The sequence below is a fragment of the Oncorhynchus gorbuscha genome, linkage group LG06 (assembly GCF_021184085.1).
Source record: "Oncorhynchus gorbuscha isolate QuinsamMale2020 ecotype Even-year linkage group LG06, OgorEven_v1.0, whole genome shotgun sequence".
In the NCBI taxonomy this organism is placed as follows: Eukaryota; Metazoa; Chordata; class Actinopteri; order Salmoniformes; family Salmonidae; genus Oncorhynchus; species Oncorhynchus gorbuscha.
Genome location: NC_060178.1, coordinates 21,072,498 through 21,097,399, shown reverse-complemented (window position 1 = coordinate 21,097,399; position 24,902 = coordinate 21,072,498). Strand labels below are relative to the sequence as shown.

The window sequence follows — 24,902 nt, the reverse complement described above, 5'->3', positions numbered from 1 at the left end:
CCTCTCCTGAAGGACCAGCGTCTAACACGCTCTGTTCTTCCTCAGGGTACTCCTCTAGCTCAGGGCTGATGAACGGAGGCTCTCATTCTGAGGACCAGGACAGTGCTGCCCCCTCCCCTCCCCCTCACGGTGCCCCTCTAACGGGACCAACACAAGGCCACAGCCCCCCTCTCAGCACCGGGGGGGTCCTCCACTACGCTGACGGCCCCCCCAGAATCCTCCCTGAGGACTGGGCCGAGCGGCACGGTGAGTCTGACTCTGAGCCCCAGGACAGCGAGTCCAGACGCCGCATGTTCTTCTCTTCCTCCTCCTCTTCCTCATCTTCATCCTCTTCAGGGGGCGCAGTGACTCGCCTACACCTTGGCTCGGGCAGGCAGGGCAAACATCACCACGGCAACCACAACACCAATAACCACCACCACTCGCCGGGCTCCCAGCACACACACACCCACGGCCATGGATCACAAGAGGGGCGCAAGCGTGGGAGGAGAAAGCGCAGCTCCATGGGGGCTCAACCTGCCAGCGGCTCCCCAAAGAGGAGGTCCTTTCCTGGGCTCAGCTCCACCAGCCAACCCTCAGGATCCCCACTCAACATCAACTCCATGGTGAGTGAAGCCACATTCAAGTTGCTTCCCTGTCCTTCAGTATGTGGTCCATGGCTAAGTTGATTGCAGCGTGGTACTTGCTATAGGAGTTGTTTGATTCCCAAATATCTACTCTATACATATTTCAACAAGAGTTGTTCAAGAAGAGTTGTTTGATTCCAACAAGAGTTGTTTGATTCCCTAATGGTTTCTGTGTTTGTCGTGTCAGGTGAACAACATTAACCAGCCTCTGGAGATTGCTGCCATTTCTTCCCCGGAGCAGTCTGGTTGTAGCCCCTGTGGGCCAGACATGGACCAGCCTCCTGTACTAAAAAGAGAACGCCCTCTGGAGATCAACGGCTCAGGACACTACTCCTCTGCACCCAGCTCTGACGACGACTCTGGCTACCCTGCTGACAGCTCCAGCTCAAGGTATAGTAAATGGTGAAGCAGAAAAGCCACGTTGCTGCTTCTCTACACAAGAGTACATTTTAAGTTTTTATATTTTCTTTTAATTTGTCTTTTTTTTTTAGAATTGAAAGGAAGATTGCCACTATTTCCTTGGAGAGTAGAGATGGAGCAGGCAGACCAGGGAACAGCGAGCGGGGTAAGGAACGTCCAAATGTGACCGCTGAAGCCTGCATAATAAACATGATATTATAGAACTGACCGATATGGACAGAGTCATATCATGATAAATGTTAGTATTTTGCTCGATAACAATAAATTCAATGATAAAAAAATACTTTACAGGGCTCTTTTTCAGTCCCAATTAAGACAACTGAGATCGTAGCCTATGGTTTAAAAAGTAAGCTATTTCATCTCACATATCCAGGGAATGGATGATTAAATAGGGTCCAAAATAATCTGCATTATAATTTTGGGGTGCTCTTCAAAGAATTTGCTCACATCTTTGTGCATATTGGCCTTTAGGCTTTATTATTCACCACCTGAGGAAGTGGGAACTAAAAAGGTTTGACTCAAAATACAAGCTAGATTGCTAACTCAAAATATTATATTGTTGCTATATAGCCATGTAGGCTAATAGATTAATCTATCAGTAAATGTATGCTGTTTCATTAGCTGAAATAAAATATCCCAGAAATGTTCCATACACACAAAGCTTATCTCAACTTTTGTGCACAAATTTGTTTATATCCCAGTTAGTGAGCATTTCTCCTTTGCCAAGATAATCCATCCACTTGACAGGTGGCATATCAAGAAGCTGATTAAACAGTATGATCATTACACATGTGCACCTTGTGCTGGGCCCAATAAAAGGCCACTAAAATGGGCAATTTTGGCACAACACAATGGCACAGATGTCTCAAGATGTGAGGGAGAGTGCAATTGGCATGCTGACTGCTGGAATGTCCACGAGCTGTTGCCAGAGAATTCAAATATTATCTACCATAAACAGCCTCCAATGTCATTTTATAGAATTTGGCAGTAAGTTCAACCAGCCTCATAGACTACATGTAACCACACACCAGCCCAGGACTTCCACATCTGCTTTCTTCACCTGTAGGATAGTCTGAGACCGGACAGCTGATAAAACTGGGTTTGCGCAACCAAGAATTTCTGCACAAACTGTCAGAAACCGTCTCTGGGAAGCTCATCCGCGTGCTCGTCGTCCTCACCGGGGTCTTGACCTGACTGCAGTTTGGTGTTGTAACTGACTTCAGTGGGCAAATGCTCACCTTCGATGGACACTGGCACGCTGAAGAAATATTTTGATTTTCTTTTTTACCTTTATTTAACTAGGCAAGTCAGTTAAGAACAAATTCTTATTTTCAATGACTTCCTAGGAACAGTGGGTTTTACTGCCTGTTCAGGGGCAGAACAACAGATTTGTACCTTGTCAGCTTGGGGATTTGAACTTGCAACCTTCCGGTTACTAGTCCAACGCCCCAGGCTAGCTACCCTGGTTCTCTTAGCTGCTGCCAAGGTAGCAGCTACTTTTCCTGGGGTCTGGCTAAATTAAGGTAGTTATACCATTTTTAAAACATTACAATACATTCATAACAGATTCCACAACACACTAAGTGATTCCCGGTTTCAACTGTACTGGGCAGATGGCAGCAGTGTATGTGGGTGAGCAGTTTGTGGATGTCAACATTCTGAACAGTGCCCCTTGGTGGTGGGGTTATGGTATGGGTAGGCATAAACTACGGACAACAAACACACTTGCATTTTGCCGATAACAATTCGAATGCATAGAGATACGGTGACGAGATCCTGAGGCCCATTGTTGTGCCATTCATCCGCCGCCATCACCTCATGATCCAGCATGGGACTGAAAATGTCTCAGTTCTTCCATGGCATCCATACTCACCAGACATGTAACCCATTGAGCATGTTGGAGATACTCTGGATTGATGTCCCGCCAATAACCAGCAACCTCCCACAGCCATTGAGGAGTGGGACAACATTCCACAGGCCACAATCAACAGCCTGATCAGCTCTATGCGAAGATGTGTCCAGCTGCATCATGCAAATGATGATCACACCAGACACTGACTGGTTTTCTGATCTATATATATATATATATATATATATGGGAACACTTAAACAACACAATGTAACTCCAAGTCAATCTGTGAAATCAAACTCCACTGTTGTGCAAATGGAATAGACAACAGGTGGAAATTATAGGAAATTAGCAAGACACCCTCAATAAAGGAGTGGTTCTGCAGGTGGTGACCACAGACCACTTCTCAGTTCCTATGCTTCCTGGCTGATGTTTTGGTCACTTGAATTCTGGCGGTGCTTTCACTCTAGTGACAGCATGAGACTGAGTCTACAACCCACACAAGTGGCTCAGGTAGTGCAGCTCATCCAGGATGGTACATCAATGCGAGCTGTGGCAAGACGGCTTGCTGTGTCTCTGTGAGCGTAGTGTCCAGAGCATGGAGGAGCTACCAGGAGACAGGCCAGTACATCAGGAGACGTGGAGGAGGCTGTAGGAGGGCAACAACCCAGTAGGAGGACCGCTACCTCTGCATTTGTTCAAGGAGGAGCAGGAGGAGCACTGCCAGAGCCCTGCAAAATTACTTCCAGCAGGCCACAAATGTGCATGTGTCTGCTCAAACGGTCAGAAACAGACTCCATGAGGGTGGTATGAGGGCCCGACATCCACAGGTGGGGGTTGTGCTTACAGCCCAACACCATGCAGGATGTTTGGCATTTGCCAGAGAACACCAAGATTGGCGTTGTAGGGAGGTCATACAGGCACGTGGAGGCCACACACACTACTGAGCCTCATTTTGACTTGTTTTAAGGACATTACATCAAAGTTGGATCAGCCTGTAGTGTGGTTTTCCACTTTAATTTTGAGTGTGACTCCAAATCCAGACATCCATGGGTTGATAAATTTGATTTCCATTGATCATTTTTGTGTAATTTTGTTGTCAGCACATTCAACTATGTAAAGAAAAAAGTATTTCATAAGAATATTTAATTCATTCAGACCTAGGATGTTATTTTAGTGTTCCCTTTATTTTTTTGAGCAGTGTATGTAAATATATATTTGTTCGTCACAGATACCTAATTTTTTATTTATACATATCTGTATTCCCAGTCATGTGAAATCTGTAGTTTGGGACCTGATTTAATTTATTTCCATTGACAGATTTTCTTGTGACCTGTAACTCAGTAAAATCTTTGAAAACAAACCTAACATGCAACATTTTCAGTGTAGAACAAAAGTAGTTGCTTAAACTGTATTCCCCCACAATTGCATTTTTAGCAACAGTCATCCTTGTGCTTCTCAAAAGGCATCTCTTTGTGCTGGCTTACTGGCTTACATAAACTGCTTCGGAAAGAGGAAGGCCGTGTCGGTAACTTCAGTTTATCGTTCCAGCGCTGTCACTTGTCCAATGTCTACTGTACTTTGTCTTTTTGCTTTTTTCCCCCCACTTTACTTTTTCTCTCTATTGGGTCAACAGGAAGGAAATCTGGAGGCAGCAGTGGGAACAGCACTGGCAGTGAAGTCTCCTCTTCATCCTCATCTTCCAACAGCAAGTGGAAGTCTACCTTCTCCCCCATCTCAGACACCAAGCAGCCCCCAGGCGAGCTGAGGCAGGGGGGCTCCCCCTTCGGTATGGGGAGAGAGCCACTGGGCCTAGGCACCGACTCAGACTCTGATCACAAACCGCAGCAGAGGAGGGGGGGGGAAGGGGGTGGGGGCGAGTCCTCAGCATCTCCGTACATTCCCCCTAGCCCCTTCCTCAGCCAGGAGGCTGGTGGCCGGCCAGGGGCAGGCCCCCAGGGAGGAAGCGGCTCTGAGAGGCAGGCTATGCCGAAACAGAAGCCCAGGGGGGAGTGGGAGCTGAAGACATCCAGCAGCCTAGGAAACAGCCAAAACCTCTTCATTTCTGCGGCTGCCAGCGGTGGTATCCTGAGTGGGAAGGTGGGGGGAAGCCCAGTAGCTGTGTCATCAGCCTCAGGGGCTTCTGTGGGACAGTACCTGGGGGCCCAGTTCCCCCTCGGGGGGGCCTCTGTCCTTCAGTCCCTGTTTGGGGCCCAGACGCCCAGCACCTCGGTGAGCGGGACCTCTCGCCTGGTCAACGGACACTCTTCCCTGGGGAGCTTCTCCAGCGCTGGGCTGGCAGGCGGAGCAACTGGAGGTGAGGCCCACTGACATATTCTAATCGGTTACCTTTCCTTCAGCAGCACTGTTAACTATGGTTTGGGATAGAGGATTTAGCATTTATTAGGATTCCCATTAGCTGTTGTTAAAGCAAGAGCTACTCTTCCTGTGAGATCAGTCCTTAGATAGGGTTGCTGTGTTAGACAGCTCCAGAGGGATTCAATGGAGAGGCCCGAAGTTGGACAGAGGTAAGTGTGGGAGCCCTGTGCTGCTGCCTGTCTCAATGCCCTTGCTGCTTTGCTTTGCCATGGACTGGCTGTACAGAAGCTGAGTTAGACACCCTTGGGAAATGCCTAATACTTCAATGAGAGTACAGATCCTTAAGATGACAAAATTGGTTCATGAAGTCATGGCCACGGACATAGGAAATGTCCTTTTAATATAATAAAGACATATTGCATCTGTGATTATCTGTGTTGGTAAGATATAGATCTCTCAAGCATTGAAAATTGAATCAAAGAAACCTAATCAACATGGCCATTTTCTATGGGTGTTTGTGTCACTTGCTTGTCTTCTGTGTAATTTATAGACATTTCACTATGATTTGCCACATTGCTGTTTTATTAGAACACCACAATCAATTTAAAGCAGAGGAATGGCCATTGAGCTATGTTGTAATACTTGAATGAGTTGATGTGTCAAAGTGAAATGTCTGTCTGCTTTCTGTGTGCTTGTCTGTATGACTTGCTTGGCGCTATGCAAATCCTGGCTCAGCCCCTCTGTCTCTCTGTCCTCCCCCCCATCTCTCTGTCCTCCCCCATCTCTCTGTCCTCCCCCCATCTCTCTCTCTTGCTGTTTAATCCGCAGGTATTTTTCACCACGTGGTGCCCTCAGTGTCGTCCCATCAGTTTGGGGCTGTGCTGCCAGCCACAGGAGGCCTCAGCTCTCTGCTCAGTCTCTCCTCCTCTCAGCAGCATCAGCACATTGCCCCTCACTCATGCTCCTCCTTCCTGGCCTCTGTGTCCTCCACCATCCCCCTGCCCCTCTCACAGGCCCAGCATAGCCGCACCCAGACAGTACTGCACACTCCTCTGCCCCCCATGCGCTCTCTTCCACCTCCCCCACCTCTACTTAATGTCTCCTACTCTTCCTCTGTCCCCTTTTCCTCTGAGCCCACTCCCTCGTCTCGCTCTGAGTCCTTCCTCTCCTCACGACTAGTTGCCTCTTCCCTCCAGCATCAAAGGGCACAGTCCTCCTCAATCTCTCTCTCTGGCTCCTCTGCTGCTGCTTCTGCCCACCTTCCTCCTTCCTCTCGTAACTTCACAGCACACCACCCCCCCTCACCTGCCCCCTCCAACCCCAGCCAGTATATCAGGAGGTGGGGGCATCATGTGGAGGACTCTGGGCTTGCCTGCTTCCTACATGTCGTCCTCTCAGCACACCGGTTCCCGGCCTAGGTAGGGTGGGGGTGGGGGGGGGGGGGAGTAGGTCAGTCAGAGGGATAAGGAGGAGAGATCTGGTTGTCCCTGTTCTCCCCAAGCTGCTATTCAGTCCCAACAAGGTAAGTTAGACTCCTACTCTAGGTTTGTGAATAGATTAGCTCTATGATAAATCCGTTCTTCATGAGCCGTCTCATGTCTGCCATGTCCTATCCTGTTATGTGCCCTTGGTCACGGCAGAATTTTGTCTTGTTTTCTGAACCTGGCTCTTTCCTCTCCCTGGCAGGTAACTGAAGAATATCTACCTCAACCCAACGTAACCTATGCAAATGGCCAGGTGTGGACCACGGTACTCTTTCACTGGTGCTCCTAAGCCTGTTAAATTGCCACACACTCTCACATTGACACACACAGCATGGCATCCTGAGCGGAGTTGAGCGGTCACGGGGGTTTTTGTGTCGTGGGTTGAGGCTGACTGTAATCCGTGAGTTGTGTACCTCCCATCCTGAATGAATTGGTATGCTGCCTGCTCTGAACATTAACGTTATAGAGACACAGGACATGCACTGTTTCCATGGCAGTAAGTTGTACAGGTACATCACTGTCACCATGTAACCTGGTGCTACTAAGTATGAAATATAGATGACTATATTGAGCTTTAAGACTCAACATTTGATGACAGAAGAAAGCACAGTTAGCAGTGTAGTTGTCCATGTTATATTACTAAAGACAGACTGTATATGGCGGGAGACTCCTGTTGTACCTTCATCCCAGTATCATCTTTGTTCTGTCATTATCTGACCACCAGGGTGTTTTCTTTGTCCCCCCACACACACACACACAAATAATTTGTTTACACAGGACGACCAATTCTGATATTTTTTCCAGTAATTGGTCGTTTGACCGATCAGCTCTGAAAAAGATCTGATGTGATTGGTCAAATAACCAATTAGTGCAAAATATATATATATATTTGTCTGCCTGTGTAAACGCATCTATATAGTGGGGCAAAAAAGTATTTAGTCAGCCACCAATTGCAGGTTCTCCCACTTAAAAATATGAGCGAGCCCTGTAATTGTCATCATAGGTACACTTCAACTATGACAGACATAAAAAAAATCCAGAAAATCACATTGTAGGATTTTTTGTGAATTTATTTGCAAATTATGGTGGAAAATAAGTATTTGGTCACCTACATACATGCAAGATTTCTGGCTCTCACAGACCTGTAACTTCTTCTCTTCTTCCTCTTGGTTCGACCCGGGACGCATGCGTCCCATCTAGACATCTGGAAATGCAAATGCGCTACGCTAAATGCTAATAGCACTCGTTAAAACTCAAATGTTCATTAAAACACACATGCAGGGTACTGAATTAAAGCTACACTCGTTGTGAATCCAGCCAACAAGTCAGATTTTTAAAATGCTTTTCGGCGAAAGCATGAGAAGCTATTATCTGATAGCATGCAACACCCCAAAAGACCCGCAGGGGACGTAAACAAAATAATTAGCATAGTCGGCGCTACACAAAACGCAGAAATAAAATATAAAACATTCATTACCTTTGACGATCTTCTTTGTTGGCACTCCTAGATGTCCCATAAACATCACTATTGGGTCTTTTTCTCGATTTAAATCGGTCCATATATAGCCTAGATATCGATCTATGAAGACTGTGATCAAGGAAAAAAACTGTGTTTTATTAACGCAACGTCATTTTTTTAAATTAAAAAAGTCGACGATAAACGTTCACAAAACACTTCGAAATACTTTTGGAATGCAACTTTAGGTATTAGTAAACGTTAATAATCTATCAAATTGATCACGGAGCGATGTATATTCAATAGCTCCACGTCTTCAAATCATGTTCAGAAATTTCTACTCCAAAACATCCTGTCGGAGACCGGAGGAAATGGGCTGTCTTTTTCGTTTGACCAAGAAAAAAAGCCTAGGCAATTGACAAGACTGGTTACATCGTGTGGAAGCTGTAGGAATTGCAATCTCGGCTCCAGGTAATTTGGTTTCCATTCAACAATACATGCAAGTGGCGCATTGATACTTTTTCCAGTTTTCAGTGATCAGTTTTTATTTCGCTTTTCGATGAAACGCAGGCTCTGTTATAGTCACAGCCGTGATTTAACCAGTTTTAGAAACGTCAGAGTTTTATATCCACACATACTAATCACATGCATATACTATATTCCTGGCATGGGTAGCAGGACGCTGAAATGTTGCGCGATTTTTAACAGAATGTTCGAAAAAGTAGGGGGTAGAACAGGTTAAGAGGCTCCTCTGTCCTCCACTCATTAACTGTATTAATGGCACCTGTTTGAACTTGTTAACAGTATAAAAGACAGCTGTCCACAACCTCAATCACACTCCAAACTCCACTATGGCCAAAACCAAAGAGCGGTCAAAGGACACCAGAAACAAAATTGTAGACCTGCACCAGGCTGGGAAGACAGAATCTACAATTTGGGGTTATTGCAGCTTGGTTTGAAGAAATCAATTGTGGGAGCGATTATTAGGAAATGGAAGACATACAAGACCACTGATAATCTCCCTCGATCTGGAGCTCCACGCAGGATCTCACCCCGTGGGGTCAAAATGATCACAAGAATGGTGAGCAAAAATCCTAGAACCACACGGGGAGACCTAGTGAATGACCTGCAGAGCTGGGACCAAAGTAACAAAGCCTACCATCAGTAACGCACTACGCCGCCAGGGACTCAAATCCTGCAGTGCCAGACGTGTCCCCCTGTTTAAGCCAGTACATGTCCAGACCCGTCTGAAGTTTGCTAGAGAGCATTTGGATGATCCAGAAGAAGATTGGGAGAATGTCATGGTCAGATGAAACCAAAATATTACTTTTTGGTAAAAACTTGTTGTGTTTGGAGGACAAAGAATGCTGAGTTGCATCCAAAGAACAACATGCCTACTGTGAAGCATGGGGGTGGAAACGTCATGCTTTGAGGCTGTTTTTCTGACGACTGATCCGTGTAAAGGAAAGAATGAATGGGGCCATGTATTGTGAGATTTTGAGTGAAAACCTCCTTCCATCAGCAAGGGCATTGAAGATGAAACATGACTGGGTCTTTCAGCATGACAATGATCCCAAACACACTGCCCGGGCAACAAAGGAGTGGCTTCATAAGAGTGGCCCAGCCACAAAGCATTTAAAAATATATATATTTATTTTTAATTTTACCCCTTTTTCTCCCCCAATTTCGTGGTATCCAATTGTTTAGTAGCTACTATCTTGTCTCATCGCTACAACTCCCGTACGGGCTCGGGCGAAAGTAATGTGTCCTCCGATACACAACCCAACCAAGCCGCACTGCTTCTTAACACAGCGCCATCCAACCCGGAAGCCAACCGCACCAATGTGTCGGAGGAAACGCCGTGCACCTGGCAACTTTGGTTAGAGCGCACTGCGCCCGGCCCGCCGCTGGAGTCGCTGGTGTGCGATGAAACCAGGATTTTCCTACCAGCCAAACCCTCCTTAACCCGGACGACGCTAGGCCAATTGTGTGTCGCCCCACGGACCTCCCGGTCGCGGCCAGTTACGACCGAGCCTGGGCGCGAACCCAGAGTCTCCGCTGCAGTACAGCGCCCTTAACCACTGCGCCACCCGGGAGGCAGTAAGAAGCATTTCAAGGTCCTGGAGTGGTCTAGCCAGTCTCCAGATCCTCAACCCCATAGAAAATCTTTGGAGGGAGTTGAAAGTCCGTGTTGCCCAGCAACAGCCCCAAAACATCACTGCTCTAGAGGAGATCTGCATGGAGGAATGGGCCAAAATACCAGCAACTGTGTGTGAAAACCCTTGTGAAGACTTAAAGAAAACGTTGGACCTCTGTCATTGCCAACAAAGGGTATATAACAAAGTATTGAGAAAACTTTTGTTATTGACCAAATACTTATTTTCCACCATAATTTGCAAATAAATTCACAAAAAATCCTATGTGATTTTCTGGATTTTTTTCCCTCATTTTGTCTGTCATAGTTGAAGTGTACCTATGATGAAAATGACAGGCCTCATCTTTTTAAGTGGGAGAACTTGCACAATTGGTGGCTGACTAAATACTTTTTTGCCCCACTGTGTGTGTGTGTGTGTGTGTGTATATATATTAATTACACACAGTCTAGACCAGTTTAACCCGACTCTGTACAGGACTAGGGACCATGCAGCTGTGACTGCATCTCTGTCGCTCTGCTAGCTAACCTTTAACCCTGATAATTTCTTCAGTGAATTAAATATGATTTGACCGCATTAGCTTTTGGATACAGTATGAAACGAGAAGCTGTTGGTTCAAACACACTGGATAACATATTTGTGTTCCCTCACTGTGGCAACATCCCTGGTGCAGGGACAGCACTAAAAAAAAAGTTATTGGTGTGATCATTTATGTTAATAATGACAGTTTCTGGAAATGTAATAGTAAGCCTCTAGGGTCTTCTCATTCATTTGAATGCTGTGTCAAAATGTATAGAAGTGAACAGCAGAAAGACTTGAGGATGTAATGGGGAAACAGGATTCAATTACTGAGACGGTCAGTTGATAATCACTACTTATAGAGCCAGCTAGGGAGTAGGGACCTGCAACGCAATGTGCATTCTTCACAAGTAGGAATTTCAACTACTCTAACTTAAGCTTCTTGGTTTTGTTTTTATAGCCCTGCTGAAAACACTGATAGGATGAAAAATGCAGGTGTAATTTTGGGACTTTTAATATGGTCTGTGTTGTATTCAGGCAAGTCTCTGGAATCCTCAAGGAGTTCACAGGGGATGGGTAAAATATTTTTTTTACGTGTCACCTTTTGTCCACTGAAGGCTGTAGTGGTACTTTCTACAGCCTGTCCAATCTGCACACACTGGTATACGAACATCCTCACCCACACACTGGTATACAAACATCCTCACCCACACACTGGTATACAAACATCTTCACCCACACACTGGTATACAAACATCCTCACCCACACACTGGTATACAAACATCCTCACCCACACACTGGTATACAAACATCCTCACCCACACACTGGTATACAAACATCCTCACCCACACACTGGTATACAAACATCCTCACCCACACACTGGTAAATGCATGAATAACAACAAACTACTGGGCAATTTTCACTTGATTTATTTCATTTTTGTAAACAACATTGTACTGTGAATGGGAGACATTCTGACTGTTTAATTGTGTATAATTTTGATTATATTTATGCTGTCATGTTTTTGTTTTTTTGTTCTCCTGAAATGTGTAACAGTGTAGAATGCATTAGGTATAAGTGTGTACTTAACGTAGTCTGAACATTGGTGCTACAATCTGTATAACTCTGGACTGTGCCTCATTTTATTTATACAATATTAAGAACATCAATAACTGTTGATACTTGGTGCTTCTTGTACACAGGGACGTTTTAAATGCCATTTTCTGGCATTCTTTCTCATATTTAAAGTGTAGTTATCAGATTTTTGAATTGTTGTACTAGTGTACAACTGCAGACAATTTGGCTCAGAGTTAAGGCAATAGGTAACGCTCTCATTAGATGTTTTCACACAGTATTTTTGGCATACTGCGAAACACCCTTTAGCTTTCAGAAACTTGCCACTTGTTCAGGACTATTTGTAAATGTTTTTCTTGTATTCTTAATTTTAACTTAAGTTTTAATGGTGTGTTGCTGAATATGAAACGCCTAGATTGCTTTGGGGTATTATTTAATTATTTTGGGGGGGGGGCTGACATGTGGCCAACTTCTACAACCTGTCAAACAGGTTGGGCCAGGACCCAAGGGAGACAGAGGTGCAGATTTGTTAAGCCAGTGCTTTAATAGTGAGAAACAGCATGACTATTCAGTGTCAATGAGGGCTCCTCTGTACCAGTTAAAAGTTTGGACACTTTTCTTTTGGTTACTACATGATTCCATATGTTATTTCATAGTTTGATCTATTCACTATTCTACAATGTAGAAAATGTTACAAAAATAAAAACCCATGAATGAGTAGGTGTCTAAACTTTTGACTGATACTGTATATATTTATCTAGAGAGACTCGACGCTTGTGCTATGTGCTTAACACATGCAGACAGAGATTTTGTGCTGAAACTAGACTGTCTGGATTGTATCAGATTTACTTTGTGCTTTTTAAAGAAAAACGTATACTGGTGCTCTTTCAACCACACAAATTGATTTCAGAAAATGTTCTGGGTACATCCAAAAACCAAATGTCATCTCATTTCTACTGCCTGGGATATGTCTTAAAACCGCCTCCTTCCCATAGCGTGAGCATATTACATCTGTTTGTAATTACATGTTAATTGTTCCAATATAACTGGTAGTAGAATAACTAGTAGGTATTATGTGAGTTTGTAACAATCAGGCTTCCTTTAGATCTGATTGCCAAATGAGTCCTTATTAATTGAGGATTTGAAGCAGCAGGACATTAATTTCTCTTCACTGTTTTGTTTGTTTCACCTATACCCTCAAAGAAAAATGACTCATCAAAGCATTAGTCACAATGTGGTCCGGTAAACGAGTGCTTTGTAACCAGGAATGTTTATCAACCCTTCATGTTCAAGTGAAGTGAGGACAATGATTTGTTCATGTCAGACATGAATTCCATTGTTAACAGCGCTGACAGGTCTTTTTTGTAATGATTGTTTTCATTTTTTTTCTTGGTGTTTTGATTTCATCACAGTTTATCAATTACGCTTTTATGACAAGATTCAGATCAAGTTGTAATACTCTTAAACAGACAGTGCAGTGCTCTCCCACACTTAAAATGAGGGAAAATGCAGCTATTGATTAATACACTTCTCCTGTTGTGCTAGAGGGGGAAGGTTTAAACTTCAACACAGGCTCTCGTTTACTTTTTCATCTGAATATAAATATATATACTTCCTAGTTGGCTGGAGTGGCAATGTGTGTGGGAGTGAGAATAGTATTGGGTAGTGAATATTGTTCAGGTTTTAACTAACTTTTACAACATGCCCCATTTCTAATATGTCCACTGAAGAACTACGCCTATGATCTCTCTGGCAAATGTGGATGATATATATTGAAGACATATAGTGCTCTATACATTTTCTCAATGCATAACTTTACAGTTAAGACTTTTCCACATACCAAAACTGAATCCTGCCAAGTCTCTCTCAGGAACTTATCAGATATCTTGAAATGCTATAACACTTTGAATACTGTATGTCCCACTTATCTTAAAACTGGGACTTGTGTTTCTCCCTTTCTCAGGACCAGGGACCGCATTTATATTTTGATGTAACTTAAATTGATATTGGTGCTATGAGTTGACAAACTGCCTTAGATGTATGTTTGTCGTCTCAATTTCTCACTGTCACACACATCCAGCCACGCCAGCAAAAGACTGCAGGTTTGTTCGACTAGTCTGAAGATGTCGTGGAAAAGCCTCATCTCTTCCTACTCTCTCACACGTCTCAATCCCTCTCCTCTTTCTCAAAATGAAATGTCCTTTGACCATCAGTGTTGTGATCCTTACATAGGAGAACGCTGTGTGGTTGAAGGAATTAATTTAACTAACTCAGTAAAGCCAGGGCAGGTTTGAGGTGCAATAGGCAAACCTACTTTCCAAAACACCCTGGGTTGTCATGGAAACTCTTGGTGTTGGTGCTTTTATCTTAAATATGATTAATGACAAATTGAAATTTGTTTAGCTTTTTATGATTAATAAAATGTTTTCTTATGAAGTGTTTCATTTGCGTCTCTGCTTATTGGTGATATTATGCATATTAAAAAGGTGCTCTTTATGCTTTTTATTCAAGATTTTTAGGCTTTAAAGTGAAGGAGCCTGACAATGACGCTATGTAGGTTTGGGATAAGTTCATAATTTTTCTACTACTATTAGAGTAGTATGTTCTGTACAAAGCTAGGCTTATCAGTGTGTGTTTTGAGAAATTACTCTTCAGTTCTGTCTGTCTAGTGGGGAATGCACATTTCAGGAAAAAATGTCCACAATTGGGGAAATAATGGACTTGATACCATTTCCTGTAGGCCTAGTAAATAAAAGCAACATTTGATGTCATGTTCTGGGATTACTCTGAAGTACACATTGTTAAATAGTGTTAGGCATTATTACGTCTGTTTTCAAACTGTTAAATTATCATTCTTGTCATTTCGTTTGTGGATTTGTGAATCTCTGCAGGAATTTGTAAATGAACCTTGGTTGTATCACTTGGCATGGTTGACCACTAAGCAGGACCGCCTCAACTCAAAGACCTTGGTTGTCTGCAAAAGAAGGCTGCAGCTGTGGAATTTGTCCAGGAGGCCCTTCTCGACCCCAGAGGTCTCAACAGCAGCATCTCATGGTCTGGCCATCAGAGATCCTTTAATTGGTCAGACGTAAAGGGCGCTCCTATTTAGCACACACACTTGTAATCTATCTAGCAATGTAGCACATCCATACTCCATCCCACTGTCCGTAGAATAACTGCTGAGAGGACTTGAATGCAAATGTGTCTAATCTGTCATCCAATTCGTCACCTTTACAAGCAGCCACTTGTGAGGCAATTCGATTAACATTCCAATATCTGTTTGTGCATTGGAAGAAAAAGTAGAAAAGGCAGGAGATTGAAACGATAGGATAGTGTTTAGAGTCGGCCAGTTGTCCATGAAAGGCCTTTAGAAATGTGATTACATTAATGTTTTTTTGTCTCCAAGCGTCCTTATCTTTGTTTCGGTGTTTGTCAGTCCCCAGTCTATCCTCACCCACAGGGAGGCCAGGTGTCCATCTGCGACACACACAACGCTCCATAGTCTTGTGCTTCCTTTCCATAGCTTTCTCAGCCCACCAAAATATTCACAGCTTTGGGTGGCAGGTAGCCTATCGGTTAGTGTTGGGCCAGTAACCGAAAGATTGCTTTTTCGAATACCTGAGCCAACAAGGGGAAAAATCTGTCGATAGGCCCTTGAGCAAGGCACTTAACCCTAATTTGCCCCAGGGTGGCTGTACTAGTATGGCTGACCATGTAAAACAACCCATTTCACTGTACTTATCTAGGTGTCTGACCGAACATTTATTTTAGCATATTGTTCCTCTACATGTTGAGGAAACAATGTTTCCCCCCATCTTTCAATGGACACATCACATGGTATTGAGGCAGTATACTACACAAAACCATTCTCCCTTGCTGACCTGAACCAAACCAAGTGTTAGATCCAGACATGACGGGCTGCCATGAGGCTGTGGTGCGCATTCTGCCTGATACTGATGCTATCCAGTGTGGGGACACTCCATATTTTGGAAGTACACCAGCTCATGTAGAGGTAGTTGAGGATATGCTTTCAGCAATTTGTGAAGTTTAGGTCCAGGAAAGTGATCTGAGACAGGATTTCACTTGGTGTTGGAGTTTGGAGCACCAGCTGTGTGAGCAATCTAGCTGAAGACTCCAAAAAAGAGAAACATGGGTTACATGTTTGGCACCCAACCAGTTATGGATCTGATTCTGAATGAAATGGGATACTCTCTGCCTCCCTTCCAAGATCAAGTTCATACTGCTCCTTGCCTTTAGAAAACCTCGAACAGCAGCCTTAAGCGCCATCACTTTCACCAGTCAATCTACAGCCTTAAACAGGTTAGAACTCTACCTACTCATTTACAACATTACTGAACTTCTTGTCTTTCACATTTTAGAAGTCTCTTTCTTACCATAGACCATTTCAAGACTGGTGTAATGCTGTTGGTATCGGACTCCCACTTTTCCCCATTTCCCCACTTCTGACTGTATGTATTTTAAGGGAACACAGTTCCTCATCCTAACAGGAAAGCTATCAGAGGGCAAAAGTCACCTGAAATGGCGATTCAATGTTGACCCAAAAACACCAGATACAGGTAAGAAGAACACTTCATCTTGTTCAGCTTATTGTTTTCCAAGTTACATGCTGATGGAAGGAAAGCATATTATAAAGCTTATTTACCCTTCTCAGCTACAAGGTATGATTGGTGAAGGAGCAAGAAGTGATGTCAGTGTCATTCTCCTGGTGCTTTTCTCAATGGCTAAAGGAATTAATGAAAGGGCAGTTGGCTTTGGCTTTTTTTTTAAATATATGCATTTTTCTTTATTTTATTATTATTTTTCTTAAATTTGTGTAATTGTCCTTCTCCCAGTGACAAGCCAAAGTCCTTCCCCTGCTTCCTCCAGGACCTATGCTTTTCTGTATGAGCTGCAGGAGTTCCTCAGTGCTGTCCAGCCACCACAGATGCAGTCACAACCACGGTCTGCTCTGGTCCCGCTGTGTACCTTGCATTCTCTCCCCACCCTGTCCCTTGGGGTGTTGTCCAGTGAGACCGTCCTGGCCGGGCTTGCTCAACTCACACTATTCTCCTTTCCCACACTGGGCTCTATATTCCAGGGGCTCCACAGGGAGCTGGCCCTGCGGCCTGCCCTGCTGGAGGTGCTCAGGCAGAGGCTGGAGGAGGCTGTGGGCAGGGATGGACAGGCTGTAGAGGCCCCGAGAACTATGTTCTTCCCAAAGAAGGTGAGGAACCACCAGCAAGTGAGCAGGCCTCAATGTAAATTCATGATACATGTCTGCATTGATTGCATTGCCAAGTTATTCATTTATTTATTTTTTATTCACTCACATAGAGGTGGAGAGGGAGCAGCAGGCCAGGAGGGCCCAGGGAAGGGACACCTGTTTCGGCTGCACAGCCTCACCCTGTCCTGTCAATTCCGACTGGCTCATCTTCAACTACCAGGGAGTCTGCTGCTTTCCCCTGACCAACGGTAACAACCAGGCCCTTCTTCTGAACAGCCAGGTCCAGAGGGGCCCTGGAGCGCTCACCTTTGTGTGCCTTTTGACAATGAGGACCTCAAGGTGGTGGAGTTGGATCAAGATGGAACCAAGATCTCCATCAAACCCAACATAGTGGCCAAGGAGTGTGGTTGCCACTGTTTCCTCCATGTGGTCCAATGACAGTAATTATGGCAAGGGCCAGGCCAACTGAATGGGTGGACCATTACTCATAAGTCAATGATTTTGTTTATTGTATATACAGTGGGGAGAACAAGTGTTTGTTTCACTGCCGATTTTGCACGTTTTCCTACTTACAAAGCATGTAGAAGTCTGTAATTTAATATAGGTACACTTCAACTGTGAGAGACGGAATCTAAAACAAAAATCCATAAAATCACATTGTATGATATTTAACTAATTAATTAGCATTTTATTGCATGACTTAAGTATTTGATCACCTACCAACCAGTAAGAATTCCAGCTCTCACAGACCTGTTAGTTTTTCTTTAAGAATCCCTCCTGTTCTCCACTCATTACCTGTATTAACTGCACACTTTTTAACTCGTTACCTGTATAAAAGACACCTGTCCACACACTCAATCAAACAGACTCCAACCTCTCCACAATGGCCAAGATCAGAGAGCTGTGTAAGGACTTCAGGGATAAAATTGTAGACCTGCACAAGGCTGGGATGGGCTACAGGACAATAGGCAAGCAGCTTGGTGAGAAGGCAACAACTGTTGGCGCAATTATTAGAAAATGGAAGAAGTTCAAGATGATGGTCAATCACCCTCGGTCTGGGGCTCCATGCAAGATCTCACCTCGTGGGGCATCAATGATCATGAGGAGAGGGATCAGCCCAGAACTACACGGCAGGACCTGGTCAATGACCTGAAGAGAGCTGGGACCACAGTCTCAAAAAACCATAAGTAACACTACTCCGTCATGGATTAAAATCCTGCAGCGCACGCAAGGTCCCCCTGCTTAAGCCAGCGCATGTCCAGGCCCGTCGAAAGTTTGCCAATGACCATCTGGATGATCCAGAGGAGGAATAGGAGAAGGTCATGTGGTCTGATGAGACAAAAATAGAGCTTTTTGGTCTAAACTCCACTCGCTGTGTTTGGAGGAAGAAGGATGAATACAACCCCAAGACACCATCCCAACCATGAAGCATGAAGGTGGAAACGTCATTCTTTGGGGATGCAAAGGGGACAGGACGACTGCATCGTATTGAGGGGAGGATGGGTGGGGCCATGTATCACAAGATCTTGGCCAACAACCTCCTTCCCTCAGTAAGAGCATTGAAGATGGGTCGTGGCTGGGCCTTCCAGCATGACAACGGCCCGAAACAAACAGCCAGGGCAACTAAGGAGTGGCTCCGTAAGAAGCATCTCAAGGTCCTGGAGTGGCCTAGCCAGTCTCCAGCCCTGAACCTAATAGAACATCTTTGGAGGAAGCTGAAAATCCGTATTGCCCAGCGACAGCCCCGAAACCTGAAGGATCTGAAGAAGGTCTGTATGGAGGAGTGGGCCAAAATCCTGCTGCAGTGTGTGCAAACCTGGTCAAGAACTACAGGAAACGTATTATCTCTGTAATTGCAAACAAAGGTTTCTGTACCAAATGATAAGTTCTGCTTTTCTGATACATCAAATATTTTATGTCATACAATAAAATGGAAATTAATTACTTAAAAATCATACAATGTGATTTTCTGGATTTTTGTTTTAGATTCCGTCTCTCACAGTTGAAGTGTACCTATGATAAAAATTACAGACCTCTACATGCTTTGTAAGTAGGAAACATTGCCGATTTTACAGGTTATCAAATACTTGTTCCCCCCACTGTATATTGTGGCTAATATATGCATGTATACTCCGTATTTTGGCAAATTTAGTACAACATCCGGGAACTTTTGGCATACTAACTATAGCCATACTATGACCAATAAGCATACTACTAGATTCACGTCATAATTCCGAGAAGTTCAGTTCAGTAATAATTACTGAAAACGCTGTTCACAAATGCTCTCCATCCAACCTCACTGAGCTCGAGCTGTTTTGCAAGGAGGAATGGGAAACAATTTCAGTCTCTCGATGTGCAAAACTGATAGAGACATACCCCAAGCGACTTACAGCTGTAATCACAGCAAAAGGTGGCGCTACAAAGTATTAACTTAAGGGGCTGAATAATTTTGCACACCCAATTTTTCAGGTTTTGATTTGTTAAAAAAGTTTGAAATATCCAATAAATGTCGTTCCACTTCATGATTGTGTCTCACTTGTTGATTCTTCACACAAAAAATACCGTTTTATATCTTTGTTTGAAGCCTGAAATGTGGCAAAAGGTCGCAAAGTTCAAGGGGGCCGACTACTTTCGCAAGGCACTGTATATAGAATATATACTTTGATAGAATAAGCACCGGGCAAACTGACATTTATTTGATTATTCTTTCTGAAAATGTCAGCCTATTTGTTGTATTAGCCTCTTTACCATTCTCCATCATGCTCTCTATCATTCCTTCACAGCCCTTTGTCAGGCATCTCTATTTCTGTTCCTCAAGACTCCCCCTCTTCTCTGGTTTTCCTTTTGTTCCATGGTCTTATCCCCAACTCGGCAAGCTGTCCCACAGAGAGGCTGGAGGGCAGGAAGAGGGAAACACCAGGTACACAACATAAGGTTCCAAAACAGGGCACTTATAACTAACACACTGAATAACAAATGAGAAGCACACAGAAAATACACTGAGTGTACAAAACATTAGGAACGCCTAATGCTATTTCCATGACAGACTGACCAGGTGAATCCATGGCAAAGCGATGGACCCTTATTGATGTCATGTTGCAACTCAATATTAGGATTGCGTTCCTAATGTTTGGTATACTCCGTGTAAGCTATAAGTCCCTGTACCTGAGCTGTGCCATCTGGCTGTGGATCTTCGCCTCCAAGTAACATCTGAGTTAGATCATTCTCCTCTAGAAATACTTCCAGTGCATCTAAACCACGAGAGAGAATGCATGAGCTAGTCTGTGTGCATTGATTATATTTTTACTATCATGCGTTTCAACACTCACCATGTACTTCATTCACCCCTGAGCTCACAAGCACAATGATGATGGCCAAAACTATGCAACGGTTTAGAGTAATGCCTTTCCATGGGTTCTCAACCTCCTTCAAACTTTGGATGGACAAAATACCTTCATATGACACTAGAAGTAGACAGAGTGGTTGGTCAACATGGGACAAAATATACTATTTTCTGAATGTAGAAATGGAAATGTAATGAATAAGGATTTTATTACTGCTAAGACACTCAGTTGATGTTGTTCTGGATCTGTTGTGTCCTGTAAATTCAGGTAAATATTGGGGTTTTGTTAATGCAAGATATTTGAAAGGTAAACTTATTAAACATCCCAGTGACGGTAAAGACTAAATCTTTTATTTTCAGATTGTTAACTCAACTGAACATTTGCTCTAAAATCACATGGGCAATGAGGACTGAGCACTAACAAGGATTGGGGTTACGGTGCCTTCAGAAAGTAATCTTTACGCCTTGACATACTCCACATTTTGTTGTTACAGCCTGAATTCAAAATGGATTCAATTGTTTTTCCTCACCCATCTACACACAATACCCCATAATGAAAAAGTAAAAACATGTTTTTAGAAATGTTTGCAAATTTAGTGGAAATGAAATACAGATATCTCATTTACTTAAGTATTCACACCCCTAAGTCAATACAGGGGTAATTGGCAGCAGTTATAGCTGAGTGTCTTTCTGGGTAAGTCTCTTACAGCTTTGCACAATATTTGTACATTATCTTTTTATTCTTCAAGCTCTGTCAAGTTGGTTGTTGATCATGGCTGGACAGCCATTTACTAATCCTGCCATAGATTTTCAAGCTGATTTAAATCAAAACTGTAATTAGGCCACTCCGGAACATTCAATGTCATCTTGGTACTGTAAGCAACTCCAGTGTATATTTGGCCTGTTGTTTTAGGTTATTGTCCTGCTGAAAGGTGAATTTGTCTCCCATTGTCTGTTGGAAAGCAGACGGAACCTGTTTTTTTCCTAAGATTTTGCCTGTGTTTAGCTTTATTCTGTTTCTTTTTATCCCAAAAGACTCTCCCTAGTCCTTGCCAATGACAAGCATACCCAAAACATGATGCTGCCACCACCATGCTTGAAAATATGAAGAGGGGTACTCATAACATAACAATTTGTATTTCGGACAAAAAGTTAATTTCTTCGTCACTTTTTTGCAGTTTTAGTTTAGTGCCTTATTGCAAACAAGATGCATGTTTGGAATATTTGTATTCTTTATAGGCTTCCTTTTCACTCTGTCAATTAGGTTGTTGAGCCATCCTCAGTTTTCTCCTATCACAGCCATTAAACTCTAACTGGTTTAAAGTCCCCATTGGCCTCATGGTGAAATCCTTGAGCAAGTTTCCTTGCAATAGGACATCTGTTTATTTGTAAAGTAGCAGTGGAGGATGCTGAGGGGAGGACTGCTCATAATGACTGGAACGGAGCAAATGGATTGGTTCCATTCCACTAATCCCCTGCTCCAGCCATTACCATGAGCCCGTCCTCCCCAATTAAGGTGACACCAACCTCCTGTGCTTTGTATTGACTGGGTGTATTGATACACCATCCAAAGTGTAACTAATAACTTCACTATGCTCAAAGGGATATTCAATGTTTGCTTTTTGCTTCATTCTTTTTTTTAACCTATCTAACAATAGGTAACCTTTGCAAAGCACAGGAAAACCTCCCTGGTCATTGTGGTGTTGGAAATTCATTGCTCGACTGAGGGACCTTACTATTATCTGTATGTGTGAGGTACAGAGATCATGTTAAACAGTATTATTGCACACAGTGTCAGTCCATGCAACTTATGTGACTTAAGCACATTTCTACTTCTGAACTTACTTAGGCTTACCATTACAAAGGGGTTGAATACTCTTACTAATTTCAGCTTTCCATAATTCCACTTTGACATTACGGGGTATTATGTGTATACCAGTGACACAAATGTTCAATTTAATACATTTTATATTAAGGCTGTAAGACAACTTTGTGTGGAAAAAGTCTAAGGGTGTGAATACGTTCTGAAAGCACCATGTTTATGCTGATGTCGAGGACACGATCAGTCGCAATAAAGCATGAGGCATAGACCAATAAAACATTTCTTAAAATAGACATCAGTCAAATAACAGTCCTTGTCAAATTATTCTCAAACTACATTCTAATGCAAACCTATAAGAACTCATAAATGACAGAATGAGTCTTACCTGTGTTGACTTTTTTCTCCTATGGAGGGAGAAGTTTGTGGAAATTGATAGCAATTCACTGGTAAGTGTCTTATAGCCTGCCCTGCTTTAGATGCCTTCGTCCCTGACAGGCAGGCACAGCTGAGAGCTTTTGAAAAAAAAATACAAATAAAGCACTGGAGAGATTTTAAAGTGCATTCGGAAAGTATTCAGACCCCTTTACTTTTTCCACATTTTGTTATTCTAAAATGGACCATTTTTATTTGGGGGGGGGGGGGGGGTTGAATTACACATAAAACTGATTACATTTACACAGGTATTCAGACCCTTTACTCAGTACATTGTTGAAGCACCTTTGGCAGTGATTACAGCCTCGATTCTTCTTCGGTATGATGTTTCAAGCTTGGCAGTGGTGGGACAAAGTAACCGATTGTCATACTTGAGTGAAAGTAAAGACACCTTAATAGGTTAGTCAAGTAAAAGTTAGTCACCCAGTAAAATACTACAGTAAAAGTCTAAGAGTATTTGATTTTAAATATTAAGTATCAAAAGTAAATGCAATTGCTTGTATCAAAAGGTATAAATCATGTTACGTTCCTTTTATATTAAGCAAACCAGACGGCACAAGTTCCTTGTTTTTTAAATTTACGGACAGCCGGGGGCACACTCCAACACTCATAATTTACAAACAAAGCATTTGTGTTTAGTGAGTCTGCCAGATTAGAGGCAGTAGGGATGACAAGGGATGTTGTATTGATGTGTGTCAATTGGACCATTTTCCTGTCCTGCTAAGCAATCAAAATGTAACAAGTTATTTTGTGTGTCAGGGAAAATGTATGGAGTAAAAAAGTACATTTTCTTTAGGAATGTATTGGAGTAAAAGTTGTCAAAAGTAAAGTACAGATACCCCAAAAAACTACTTAAGTAGTATTTTAAATTATGTTAACTATATTTGGACACCTCTTTTTGGAGTTCCTCCCATTCATCTCTGCAGATCCTCAAGCTCTGTCAGTTTGAATTGGGAGCGTTGCTGCAAAGCTAGTTTCTGGTCTCTCCAGACACGTTTGATCAGGTTCAAGCCTGGGCTCTGGCTGAGCATCTCAAGGACATTCAGAGCCTTGTCTGGAAGCCACTCCTGCATTGACTTGGCTGTGTGCTTATGGTCGTTGTCCTATTGGAAGGTGAATCTTCGCCCCCCTAGTCTGAGGTCCTGAGCACTCTGGAGAAAGTTTTCATCAAGGATCTCTCTACTTTGGGGTGTTCATCTTTCTCTCGATCCTGACTACTCTCCCAGACTCTGACGCTGAAAAACATCCCCACAGCATGATGCTGCTACCACCATGCTTCACTGTAGGGATGGTGCCAGGTTTCCTCCAGAAGTGACGCTTGAAATTCAGAGCATAGAGTTCAGGCTTGGTTTCATCAGACCAGGGAATCTTGTTTCTCATGTTGTGAAACTCTTAGAGGGCTGCCATGTGGCTTCTGTCTGGCCTCTACCATAAAGGACTGATTTGGTGAAGTGCTGCAGAGATGGTTGCCCTTCTGGAAGGTTCTTCCATCTCCACAGAGGAACTCTGGAGCTCTTTCAGAGTGACCATCAGGTTCTTGGTCACCTCCCTGACCAAGGCCCTTCTTCCCCGATTGCTCAGATTGACCGGGCAGCCAGCTCTAGGAAGAGACCATTCTTGGTGACCTTCAATGCCGCATAAGTTTTTTGGTACTCTTCCCCAGATCTGTGTCTCGACACAATCCTGTCTCGGAGCTCTAAGGACAATTCGTCCGACCTCATGGCTTGGTTTTTGCTCTGACATGTACTGTCAACTGTGTGCCTTTCCAAATCATATCCAATCAATTGAATTTAGCACAGGTGGACTCAAAGTTCTAGAAACATCTCAAGAATGATCAATGGAAACAGGATGCACCTGAGCTCATAGCAAAGTATCTGAATACTTATGTAAATAAGGTATTTCAGTTTATTTTTTATTTTTAAAACATTTGCAAAAATGCCTATAAACCTGTTTTAGCTTTTTCATTATGGGGTTTTGTGGGGTATTGTGTGTAGACTATTTTTATATATATTTTTTTAAACCAAATGTGTAAAAGGTCTGAATACATTCCGAATGCAATGTATACTGTTGATTGCTGCTACATACTATTAACTATACAACAACGTGTTCTGTATGGTGGGGAAATTACAAGATTGTTATTATGCTGTTATTGCATCAAATTGTTTTATGCAACAGAAT

General features: G+C 43.2%; 1 protein-coding gene, 1 long non-coding RNA gene and 1 pseudogene across 5 annotated transcripts in view; 2 read left to right on the top strand and 1 right to left on the bottom strand.

Moving 5' to 3' along the window:
- LOC124037046 (histone-lysine N-methyltransferase, H3 lysine-79 specific-like) overlaps window positions 1–7,550 on the top strand; it is a 37,194-nt gene extending 29,644 nt beyond the window's left edge. For 2 of the 4 annotated variants that reach the window (XM_046351669.1, XM_046351670.1), the window contains exons 24-29: window positions 46–605; window positions 814–1,016; window positions 1,118–1,191; window positions 4,532–5,212; window positions 6,043–6,736; window positions 6,901–7,550. In XM_046351669.1, coding sequence (XP_046207625.1) covers window positions 46–605; window positions 814–1,016; window positions 1,118–1,191; window positions 4,532–5,212; window positions 6,043–6,632 — 2,108 coding nt within the window. In that variant the 3' untranslated portion in view covers window positions 6,633–6,736; window positions 6,901–7,550. The remainder of the gene's footprint in view (window positions 1–45; window positions 606–813; window positions 1,017–1,117; window positions 1,192–4,531; window positions 5,213–6,042; window positions 6,737–6,900) is intronic. The other 2 variants (XM_046351671.1, XM_046351672.1) reach the window with 2 other exon arrangements.
- A 9,176-nt stretch (window positions 7,551–16,726) lies between these two features.
- On the top strand, window positions 16,727–17,738 carry LOC124037671 (annotated as a pseudogene).
- Window positions 17,739–19,801: 2,063 nt separating this feature from the next.
- On the bottom strand, window positions 19,802–22,810 carry LOC124037045. The gene is made up of 5 exons (XR_006839103.1): window positions 22,678–22,810; window positions 20,685–20,726; window positions 20,457–20,591; window positions 20,293–20,378; window positions 19,802–20,019 (listed from the first exon to the last, which is right to left on the bottom strand). It is a non-coding gene; the product is annotated as an uncharacterized LOC124037045 (long non-coding RNA).
- Window positions 22,811–24,902: the final 2,092 nt, after the last annotated feature.